Consider the following 12348-nt stretch of genomic DNA (forward strand, 5'->3'; position numbering starts at 1 on the left):
AGAGAGTTGTCCACTCTGAATGTAAATGGCCTCTATTGCTGAACTATCACTATGCTAACGAGCCTTTAAAAAGCCTTGTCACTACACTAATGAATATACATCAGTGGCCCAGTGAGGGTGACCTGTAGGGATGGAACAGAGGTCACAAGAGGTGGGGCATCAAAAATAAGGAACAGCGCTCCCGTGAGACCTGAATGGACCGAAAAGATCACATTTACCCCTGCATCTATAACACACACACACATACGCAGAGGGAAGCACCACAAAATGAGTGAGCTGCAATTCCACCTATCCCAACCTTAACTCCAACTTGTCCTGCCCTCCCTCTCTTTCTCTCTCTCTTGATCCAGCTTTCACACACTTGCATCCTTCTTCTTGATGTCTAAAAACTGGTAAGATAAAAACTAAAGTGCAACATGCTGACTCTTAACTTTACCTCACAGTTTTACTCCATGGCTTTGGTTGTGTCATTTTATTTTTCTCCTCCACTTCTCTGTAAGGAAAAGGAGATCCTGATTAGTCTGAGCACTGCTGCTGGGACGGCTGAATACAGGTATGTCACTGGTTCCATTTTTCCTTTGTGTTTCATTAGTCAAACCTACTTTAATTTATTAGTTTCTTGATAGTACTAAGTGAATAGTAGCTATGTGTGAACACATGGATACACAAAATATTGCAAATTATGTTAATCAGGTCTTTGATGATCATTCTCTTATTTACTGGATGCAAACTGCGGTACAACAACACTGTCACCATGGGTAATTTATAGTTTGTAACTCCAGTTTTGCAATTTTATTTTGCCATCATTGAAGAATTATAACATCCTCTGATGTCAAACTTAAAACAAGGCTGTTTTGTCTAACAGTGTCTTAAACTAGAATTTTTTTGCAAATATAGATCTTTTGTCTTCCAGTGATATTTTGTATAATGTAATGAATTTTAGACCTTGATAAATCTGAGGTAAAACAGTTTTAGCTGCATTAACAACTGAAGTTGGAGGATCATGGTGCAAATACTGAGACATTCATTATCACCTCTGCAGCAAAAATGAAAAAAGATGGCAATGTATTCTTTTTTTATAATCTGCATCAACCATTTTCAAATAATTGCTATTTGACAAATATAGTAGTTGTGTAATGTTTCTGTTTCATATCAGCATATACAATAAAAAACTTCAATGAGCACTTTAATAAAAGTGCACTGGAATCAGAAATATTGCTTAAAATACATTAAATACATGATTGTATGAGAGAACTGTGGTATTCCTTTGGATTAGTGTGTATCAGTGGTGGCTTCTGTTTATGTAAATCCTTTCAAATCTAACTGCTAAATAATCCTTAACCAGCAGACAAATTCAGATCAGTGTCAGCTCGGGTGTGAGATCCCATCTGCTGATTCAGCGCTAGATACCTGACACCTGCATGATGTCTGCAGAATACCAAATAATATGTCAAAACACTTTTGCACTTGGGTGTCAAGTCTTGGTGGTTGGACTTCTTTTTAATATAGTTTGTTAGCATGTACTGAGCATGACCTTGGCACATGACTCTCACAGCTGGCAGCTCAGCTGTGGACGTGTCCCTTCCTCTCCTCCTCCCCTCTTCCCTTCAGGGCAGCAGGTTTGGCAGAGAAAGCGGTTTGCATATCCTGTGTTCAAGTGTTATTGTCAGACCAGCAGAAACAGGAGAAGTTATTTGATACTGACGTCCATAAAGTTTTAATAAGCACATCGTTGTTTCAAATGCATCAGATCAATAACATTTATGAAACTCTGCTATAGTGTGGAAGTGTGTTCATGTGATTTGTTTAGATGGTTTCTTGGTTTAGATTTCTGCACATTTGAAGGTCATTTACAGGCAAGCTGAGGGCTGGGCCATCTTTTTTCTGCCTTTCTGCCAGTTAAGTTCTGGATCTTCTGTCAATCATCTACTGTAATAATGACCAGGAACCATCACGCTGCCGCAGCTACGACGGGCGCCACAGCTACCCCAACCCACTCACCAAATGCAACAACCACCCCAGGCCAAACTCATTCAGGAGGCCACAGTCCCAAAAAGTTCATGAGTGAACGGCGCAGCATCCACAGTGAGTTAAATACTTAACATAATGTTTGTCCCCATGGACCCTCGGCTGCTCTGACATTATGGCTACGTCATTAAAAGAAAGTATCCCAGTGTACTGTAACGGTGTGGCCATTAAAATTCTTGACAGATATATACACATATCCAAGCAAAAATTACAGTAAATTATAGATTTTATACATCATACATTTTTCCTTCTCTCTTGATATTTTGGAAAGAATATTATCTGTGCTCTCTCAATCACAATTAACATGACTAGATGGCAAATATTCCCCAGAACCTAAAAGTTGCTGAGAGTGTCTTTTTTCAGGAATATGTGACTGAGTGAAGAAGGGTCACACTGTAAAGGCCAGAAAATGAGGACACTTGCAAAATATAACACCACCACAAGGCCAAAAATGATTGGATTTGAATCAGCACCTCTCTGAAAACAGCACTTATTACAGGACAACTGGACTGAACTGCACTGCATTTTCCAGTGTCCCTAATATTTTATTCATGTGATATATTTTTGTTTTCAAACAGTGTGAAAACATGGTTTTATTTTACTTCTTACATACAAGCATCAGTAGTAAAGGGGAAATTTAAGGGCAATGTTTTGAATATTGAATTCAAGCAGATGACTCAAAGTGTATACAGTATATATTAATTAACCTACTATCTATGTGCATGTGCTTTATGTGGATTTACAGTGCAATCGTGGGCTGTTGCTGCACTGTGTATTGTGATTTTGTGCGTGGTGCTATCATCTTCTGTGTGTGTGTGGAAGAAGTGCTTGAAAAAGAAGGACAAGGACAAAGAAAAGAGCAAGAAAAGGGGAAAAGAGAAGAGCAAGGGAGGATCTGACAATGAAATGGATGGAGGTTACATTGAGGTAAACTACAGACACACATACGGTCTCTCCTTGCAGATGTACTGTAGCGTCCTTGTAACGTATCAGTTCTGACATCCGGGTCATGCAGGACTAATAAAACTGCCAGTGTGTGTTAAGACTAATGGATGTGTTACACATTGCTGATGTTGTGATGTAGGTTGAGGTCAGAGCTAAGTTGTTTTGGAATATCTTCAAAGCCACAAGTCACATTTAAACACACTGCCAGTATAAAATAACAATCTTTGTCTGACTGCCTCTTGCTGTGTAGTGCTATACAGTAAACTGCAGGAACACAGCACAATTAGCTGCTCGACAAGTTGTGAAACAGAAGCTTTTCAATAATTACTTGTAAGACTATAGTTTTACTTGCATGTGCTCTCTCTCTCTGTGTGTGTGTGGGTGTGTGTGTGTGTGTGCAGCCACTGAAAGGATCTGCAAACAAAGAAACAAATCTGTCAGATAAGGAGACCAAGGAGGAGGAGACGCTTGGCAGACTACATTTCACATTAGACTACAACTTCACAGATAATACAGTCAGATGCTCTTATTCATTATGACATGTTTTTGCCCAGTATTTGAATACATTTCTCCTCACTGTCAATTTGCCAGATGCTAATTTCTTTATATTACTGTCTTCTGCTAACACATTCTAGCTGGTAGTGGGCATCTTGCAGGCTGCAGAGCTTCCTGCCATGGATGTTGGAGGTAGTTCTGACCCTTATGTTAAACTCTATCTGCTCCCGGACAAAAAGAAAAAGTTTGAAACCAAAATTCACAAGAAGACCCTTGAACCCAGCTTCAATGAGACGTTCACATTTAAGGTAAAAGAAAACTATAGGGCAATAAAGGTTAGGTTATTTTTCCTGAGTGGTTTGCTATCAGCCAGATGCACATGTTTGAAATTATTGTCTTTGATGTGAGTTTTGTCCTGTAGGTACCATACACTGAGCTGGGAGGGAAGACACTGGTGATGACTGTGTACGACTTTGACCGTTTCTCAAAACACGATGCCATAGGAGTTGTGAGGATACCAATGAGCAGCCTGGACTTCAGCCAGTCTCTGCAGGAGTGGAGGAATCTGCAGAAGGCAGAGAAGGAGGAGGTGGGAGCACACTGTGAGAAAAAAAGAAGAACTGTTCTTGATTAAAAAAAAAAAAAAGGATCTGCAAGTGCAAATCTGCTATTCAATGGAAAACAATCTTTTTATTAAAAAAAGTTGTTTCAGTGTTTCTTTGCTATTAGCAAAATCAAATATTTCCTACTTTTGATATTTACCCATCATTTTGTAATGCTGATATCTTGATACAAATTTTTTTAAAATTTTATTTTGAAGCCATACCTAATTTGTTAAGACAGCTCCCCATAGTTTCCTCTTTTTTCTTTGTATCAGAGTGAGCGGCTTGGAGATATATGTTTGTCCTTGAGGTATGTGCCTACTGCAGGGAAGCTGACTGTGGTGATTCTGGAAGCCAAAAACCTGAAAAAAATGGATGTGGGTGGATTGTCAGGTGAGTCAAACAGCAAGGAATTCTAGTCACATTGTGGTTAAGTTCAAGGTTCATGTAAAATGCTTGAAAATGTTCAGTACAGACAATGTTGCCCCCACAGTAAAGTAAACACTTCTTTAGTTCTAGTTGGGCACTGAGGCATTACGACCACTTCATTTTTAGTGGTGTGTCTGCTTTCAAGAGGTTTCTTTTTAGAGAAAACTCTCAGGTGCTACTACAATAGATGCGTTTCATTGATGGTGTTACTGCGTCAGCGCCAGGCTGTCGATCTGTAGCTCTGATAACAACCATCCTTGTTCTCTCTATCAGACCCTTATGTGAAGCTCCACTTAATGCAGAATGGAAAAAGACTGAAGAAAAAGAAAACAACGATAAAGAAGAACACATTGAACCCTTACTACAATGAGTCTTTCAGTTTTGAAGTGCCATATGAACAGATAGAGGTACAAACGCCTGCCCATTCATGCAACATACATACACAGAAATACAATCAATATCAGAAAATTCATTTTCGTGTATGTATTTTCATTTATAGAAAGTGCAGGTAGGAGTGACCGTGTTGGACTATGATAAGATTGGGAAGAATGACGCCATTGGGAAGGTGCTGCTGGGATGCAACAGCACTGGCACTGAGCAACAGCACTGGGCAGACATGCTGGCTAACCCTCGGCGGCCAATAGCCCAGTGGCATAGCCTTCAACCAGAGGATGAAATAAATGCACAAATTTCTAACAAGAAATAAAACTGTAACCCCACTGGCAAGAGACCTTGCACCAACTTATGTTCCTACTGTACCTCTCCTCTAACTCCCCTTAAAAACCTTTAAGCGACATTGAGAAAATCTATTCAATATTACCCAGTTTTACCTCTGACACTATTCACTATTTCAGACTTTAGCATTCTTTCTTTAGTAAGCCCCCTGTTCCTGCTTCTACCTATTACACTGTTATAAAGAGTTTTAAGCAAAGATGTATCACAATGTACAGTAGCCTGCTATTAAACAAGATGAGGTTTTAAGAAAAAAAAACAACTAAATGCTTTTCTACATCTGTTTTAACAACCTTCTCAGTCCAACCTTCTCAGTCCAAATGACAGACATGATTAAACTGCCCAGGGAGATAATCCAGAGGACAATGAAATGAAAGTCTCACATGATAATATCCAGTGTTGTCTTTTTCTAGTTAAATAATTTATTGTTATAATTTAATTCAGTTATACTTGGAGAATGACAGCAATGTTAAAAAAAATATATATGTGTGTGTGTGTATTTTCTATAACATGCACATGCACACATGCATTTTATTTCAAAGTTTACATGGTTTACAAAGTTTAAACCATATTTACAAATTCACCCTACAACGGTAATGACCAGTTAAGCATCACATATCCTTTCTAATTTATTGGAGATACTATGTGGTCACACTTTATAACATTTTATTCCGCTTCTTTAGACACTGAAAAATGCAGAGCTTTGTAAACAATAAGTCTGCAGCGCCCCCTGGAGGAGCAGTCGCTGGGACTGGCTGGGGGTGTTGGCGCAGGCACTTATCCATCTCTCACTCTTTGGCTCAGTGTGTCCGCAGTTTTCCTCCACCTGTTTTAGCTGACACGTCAGAAGTGACCCACCCTGGTCATGTGGTCAAACAGACATTTACCTGTAACTTAAGAGGTGTCCACCTCCGCGATGGCTCACACTCACAGACCACAGAGTCAGGCGCGTCTGCTGGCACAGGATGTTGGAGTGACAGAGCAACAAGCCTATCTGTCCACACAGGTGTAGGCTGCTCCCCGTCTGCTCAGGGGGGGGGTTCATCGCCACCAGGTAGGCATCGTCGCGGTGCTATCAATCTTTTCCTCCCGGGACCACTGAGATGCACCGTTAACGTTTCGGCGGGGCTTCCCTTCGGACTCTGAGATGTACCCAAAGTGGACAGTGAAACGATTTCTCCTTATGTCGTTTTCTGTCTCCCACCTACTGTTACTTGAGGGTGAGTCGGACAGTTGTATTTCTCCAAAATGTATACCACTCTTCTAAGTTTTATACAGACATATGGCATTATACAGTGATATTAACAGTTGTAAAAACATTTAAATGATGTTACAAGCTTTTTTAGATCAGCGCACTGAGCAGCCTTTCTGTTAATCTGTATTATTAAAGATCATTTGTTTTTATAAATATTATACAGCATATAGGCTAATGGTATAAAATATATAGTGTGTGTGAGAAAGAAATTTTAAATAACAATCAAATGTTAATTTGATTTACATTTAGGAGCTCAGAGCCAACATTCAGTGGTGGAAGGAAGACTACAGAGGTAAATCAAAACAAAAACATGAATGAATAATTCTCTATCATTAATGATGTGGCTGAAATATAAGAAACATTGTTTAAAAATTATTCACAGCTCATTTTTTTTATATAATTTTATATGTTTTCACTGATGAATGCATTTGAACTGTGTGTGTGTGTGATGTACATTTGTGTGTGTGTGAGGGTTCAGTAAAGAGTCATTTGGAGTCTGAATTCAAGTGGTGTAAAGTGCACTTAAGTCTCCCCTCTGACTGTTTCTTCCTACTAATGTGCATGTTTGTGTGTGTGCAGAAGGGCTAATGCACTTCGGAGGAAACGGGATCTCCTCGGGGAGGAGGTTGGTACATTACACCTAAGAGAACCAGAGGAGGTCAGGGCACCCACATGCGCACAACACCCTAACCAGCACAAAGCTGTCTTTGTAAAGAGTGAGACACACACAGTAATGGAAACACTTTCTCCCACTCAATCTGACGCAACTTTTACTTACAGTAACAGGTGCACTAGTGGTATAGTACCATGTCACAGATGCTGTTAAAGCTTTAGGATTATTTAAAAAACTGCTCTAAGTGCTTACTGTTTTCCAAGACATACAGACCACTGCTGTCAGAGGGTACTCTGCCACGCAACGTTTTACACAACTACACAGCCAGAGATGTCTCTGCCTCTCAAGGTACAGTAAATACACTATGTGTGAAGTGATCCCAGATGCATTCACAGAAGCTTAAAACTATCATTACCCAGATAGACTGGGGTAAGTGAGTTTGTTTGGGTCTTTCCCAGAATACTGTGCTTGCCTCAATGGTGGCTGGTGTCAGGAGGATGGTGTGTGTGACTGCGCTCAGTTCCAGGCACTGGGAGACCGCTGCCAGATCAGTGAGTAATTAACACACACACACCTACTGTACACATCTATCTTTGGAGTGAGCTCAGATTAATCAGAATGTCATCACTGCAACAACTGACAAACACCATTCCTAGAGTGGCTGGTTAGTGTGCATACAACTTTGTAATAACAGTACACAGTTACACATCCAATTATTCAAGAATGAGTGTGCTTGATATTGCTTGTGTGTGCATATCAGATTTGTCAATCCATCAACAAATATTAATTACCTGCATGTACCCTAGCATTAAAGATTTCCCTGTATCTCTCTTTGTTGATTCAAACTCAATGCCCACCTTCCCCAACCCAGCACACACACACACACACACACACACACACACAAACAATATCAGTCATAAAATCACTTGAACTTAGGCAATAGGGTAAGAGTTGAGTGATAGAGTCACTGCTTTCTAGAATATCAGGAGATCTGAGGTCACATTCATTGCAAAGACACTTTTCATTTTAACCATCTAATTTAGTGTTGATATATGCTAGAAACAATATAGTTATATGCATTTTTATCAAAATCAAGTTGACAAGAATATTATCAAGCTTTCCAGCTGTAATGCAATGTTGAAGATCAGGGTAACAGAGCTGATGCCACAGAACATGTTCAGTAAATAACAGTGGGAAATTTTGTTAATTGAAACATCTTGCATTTAATTCATGTAAAGTATCATTTACAAAATGTGCCATTTTGGATTACCATCAGCATTACAAGCCACTCACTGAACAGATTAGAAGATGTGACTCACTGTCACAGGCCCCCACTCCCTCAGATTTTAGGGAGGGTCTTGGGCAGCATCTTGGCATGGAAAGCTGTGGGGATTTCCTGTAACAAAGAGCTTTTATCAGAAATTCAGGTACTCATCTTCCTCTGATAATTTCAGAAATAAAAGATGCTGAAAGATATAAATATAATAAAAGGGATGGGAAGTATGACTTGCCTTCACAACTTAGGAAAAACATTGAATCACATTGATTTCTATCAGTATGTGAAACTAATTCACTTTATCATTTCAAGAATTTTCCCTGAGTGAATTGCTCATTTGCCTCTCAGTACTTAACCAGGGTCAGGATAGAGACGGGATCTGTAGGTCATGGGGTCAGCACCACTACGAAACATTTGATGGAATATACTTCTACTTCCCCGGAACCTGTTCTTACATTCTGGCCCAGGACTGCCACTCAGCTACACCACAGTACACGGTGTGGGTAAGAGCAGAAAGATCTATACTAAACACTGAAATAATTAACCGGTATTTAACCCTTATGTGTACATGTTTTTTGCTCTTTTTTTTTTGCCTCAGCATGCATGCTCTTTTACAACAGTACTATGGTTACAGTTAAACTAGAGCAATGCACAGAATCATGTAAAGCAGTTCATTATAGCAGTATTTATAACCATCTAAAACTAACAACAAAATAAGGGTTATATAACAGTGGGTTGCATGCTAATTAGCAGTTATTATCAACCTCTGAGAAGCTGTAATTATTGTCTGTGTTTGACAAACAATTTGCTCCTCCAGTAGATTTGGTCCTTTTGAGTTTTGTAAGTTATCTCATTTGCTTTTAAAGCTCATACCTAACAGCTGATTTTAAGAATTTAATGGAAAAAGAAACAAACAAAACTAACTTTAAATCTGCCCTGCCATCAACTTCTACTTGTTGATCCAAAGCCTGTTTGGCCTTGTGCCAAACAACTATTAATCACATAACTGAGAGACACTGCTTTGTTTCAGTGGTGGCCATATTTCTTTTCTACTGCAGTTAGTAGGGAGTAGCAAATGGGCCTAGGGCTGATGCACTAACATGTTGTAGATTTTGGTATTTTTATTAAATATTGTTTAAAACTACTTCAAAAATTCAACTGTTTTCCCCTAATATTTTTTTTTGTCATACATTGTTTTTGATTGTCATAGCCTAAGTAAACTGTGGTAGCACTTCAGTGGATGTACCACTAGTGGCAGCATCTTTACCAGGCAGGTGACTGAGTTTTTTAGAAAGCTAGCTCAGGTTACAGACCGTGACTAAAACTGCTTATCCCTCTCTGACCTGTTCTTTGATTCTCTTCCACTGCCTTTCTTGTCTTCTCAGGTCCACAACAGCAGAGCATGTGATGGGAGTGTGTATTCATGCCCAAGAGCACTTAGTCTGTTCTTCCCAAATGAGGAGGAGATCCACATCTCTGGATATCAGGTTCACCAAGGAGGCCGAAGGTGTGCATGTGTGTGTTCTGCAGTGAAAGAAAAAGAGATATATTTTGGGATTCTACAACAAAAACAACTTGTTGCCAGACTTTAAAAACAGAAAGGGAAACAACTACTCATTTAGTCACCACCCATCCACACCAGTTCGTTGTAAATTCAATTCAATTTTTATTTGTATTGCGCCAAATCACAACAAAGGTCCTCTCATGACACTTTACAAAGTAAGGTCTAGATTTTACTATTATTAATATTATTATTATAATAGAAGGAAAAACCCAGCAAATCCTCCTGGGCGACAGCTGACTTTAGGTCAGCTGCTTCTAAGCTAGTTGACCTAAAGTAGCAAGTTAAATTTGGAAATTAGCAAGAAATTTTGTAACAGCAGGGATCAACACAACAGAGCATAACATGATTTTCAAAGAGCTCATTTTCCCTGTTGTGTTTGAAAAATGTCAGGTTAAGTCTGCCTCAGACTGTAGGCGGTGTGTTTATTGAGCGGCTGGCTGACTACCTGCTAGTGAAGAGTGCGTTTGGCTTCTCTTTGGCCTGGGATGGAGGCTCGGGTGTCTACCTGAAAATGAGCGAGGAGCATCAGGGTTCCCCCTGTGGCCTATGTGGGAACTTCAACCACCTCGCTGGTGATGACCTCACCACTGCCCGTGGTAAGACCGGCCCGACCGGCCCTTTATCCACTTGTCCCGTCTCTCAACACTCACTCACTTCAGTTATTGTGCGGATGCTGAGTCAGAAGCATCCACACTATGTTGTTATTATTATTATTATTATGCACTCAACACTGATTCTAACCAATTTAGTAGCAGTGGGAGATGGAGAGACAAGAAAGATAGGAGAGGAGTGAACTGATACTTTGAAAGTTTGATTTTGAATGACTGGAAGGAGCAATAGTTTTTCCTCATATAACCAGAAATCTGTTTGTTTGAGTAGAGTTGTCAAGAAGAGTGAGGATGAGCTCAGAGAAAGAGAATAAACAAGTGGAAAGGCTCTGTCTATAAAACTGCTACGGACTAGTTTTCACAGTGCTTTTACAAACACTCCGTTTCAATCGGATTTTTTATTAAGCACTGATTTTGTTTTTGTCAGACTTCTAGTTTGTTTGATGTAAGTGTGTTTGATATTGTAGAGAAAGAGAAATGTGTTTGAATGACATGCTAACTGTGTCTTTGTATGTTTTAAACTATACATTTTATCTGTTTCTGGTGTTTTTTTTGTGTGGGAATATTGTACTGTATGTGCTGGGTGTACATACTGCACATACTGTATGTGTGTTGAATGTGTGTTTTAGGCATTCAGACAGATGAACCTGCAGTGTTTGCCAACAGCTGGGCAGTGGACCTGCCTCATGAGAGAGCCTGTCCCTCAGTAGACATTGACTTCAGTGGGTCCTGCCAGTCTGAGTCAGACATGGACGTAAGGAACACAGAAAGATTCGTTCTATCCAGTATTACTATTGGCATACTGTACATTCAGGCTGAACATTGGCAGTACAATGCACACATTGCAAAGGACTGAATGTAATAAAACAAATTAAGTCCATCACAGTACGCTATGTTTTTTTCACTGCTTGGTAGAAGGTAAAACTAGAAAAGTTGGCTTTTCATGCTTAAGACTTAAAGTAAGACTAAAAACTAGCATCTTTGTTGAGGTTTTAACACAAAATAAACCAGAATCATCCTTGTCTGTCAAAAGACCTCTCTGTTATTATATTATGTACATTATATGATCTGATGTAAAGTCATATCATACTGTATGTATTGTGAATGTGTGCAGGATGCCATAGAGAAATGCAGTGCACTTCTCTTCTTCCCGTTTCTGTCATGTCACGAAAACATTGACCCAAATCCCTTTGTGGCCAGCTGTGTGTCTGACCTCTGTGTGTAAGTTAAAAGACTCACCTTGACTACTACGCTTTTAATGTTTTCTTCACCCTCTTTTCTTTGTATTGCGAGTGTAAACCCCATTACGGAACAAACCTACCTTCCATCGCATGCTATAAGATAATCTTTATATAGAATTATAGTTCCCCAAAACATTTTGTCAATTTTTTCAAATTGGTTTAGGTCTGATGATGAGGAGACATTTTGTCAAGCCTTGGTTGAGTACACCCGAGCCTGCTCGCATGTTGGATATCCAGTGAGGGAGTGGAGGGACAGCTTCCCTTCTTGTAGTAAGTTATCACTGCAAGTCTCAGTACAGATCAGTGCTGTGAGAAATATCACCTTCTCTTCCTAATGTATTTTGTATATTATAAAATGTTAGACTTTATTATTACAAAACCAGTTAACATAAACAAAAATCTCTATTAAGCTCTGCTCGCCCAGTGAAAACAGATTTGTTTATTTTATATAGATATATTAGGCAAACATTTATTCCATCTTCTATAATCTGCCTTTGTAGATGATGGCTGTGAGGAGAGTTTTGTTTATAGAGACTGTATCAGTTGCTGTCCCCCCACCT

At 39.4% G+C, this 12348-nt stretch overlaps 2 protein-coding genes across 2 annotated transcripts in view; both read left to right on the forward strand.

The window, feature by feature from the left end:
- Window positions 1-339: 339 nt before the first annotated feature.
- syt1b (synaptotagmin Ib) lies at window positions 340-5461 on the forward strand. The gene is made up of 10 exons (XM_020613857.1): window positions 340-392; window positions 501-553; window positions 1900-2085; window positions 2774-2955; window positions 3375-3488; window positions 3609-3776; window positions 3890-4057; window positions 4346-4463; window positions 4773-4906; window positions 4999-5461. The coding sequence occupies exons 3-10, from the start codon at window positions 1938-1940 to the stop codon at window positions 5203-5205; spliced, it is 1239 nt and encodes a 412-aa protein (XP_020469513.1). The 5' UTR covers window positions 340-392; window positions 501-553; window positions 1900-1937; the 3' UTR covers window positions 5206-5461.
- A 625-nt stretch (window positions 5462-6086) lies between these two features.
- Window positions 6087-12348, forward strand: part of otogl (otogelin-like) — a 23187-nt gene continuing 16925 nt past the window's right edge. The window contains 12 exon segments of the mRNA XM_020614217.1: window positions 6087-6451; window positions 6736-6778; window positions 7066-7111; window positions 7363-7447; window positions 7558-7650; window positions 8724-8878; window positions 9761-9882; window positions 10330-10535; window positions 11177-11301; window positions 11662-11768; window positions 11952-12058; window positions 12289-12348. The exon segment at window positions 12289-12348 is cut by the window's right edge and continues 24 nt beyond it. Coding sequence (XP_020469873.1) covers window positions 6379-6451; window positions 6736-6778; window positions 7066-7111; window positions 7363-7447; window positions 7558-7650; window positions 8724-8878; window positions 9761-9882; window positions 10330-10535; window positions 11177-11301; window positions 11662-11768; window positions 11952-12058; window positions 12289-12348 — 1222 coding nt within the window. The 5' untranslated portion in view covers window positions 6087-6378.

The sequence above is a fragment of the Monopterus albus genome, unplaced genomic scaffold, assembly GCF_001952655.1.
Source record: "Monopterus albus unplaced genomic scaffold, M_albus_1.0 scaffold5.1, whole genome shotgun sequence".
NCBI lineage: Eukaryota > Metazoa > Chordata > Actinopteri > Synbranchiformes > Synbranchidae > Monopterus > Monopterus albus.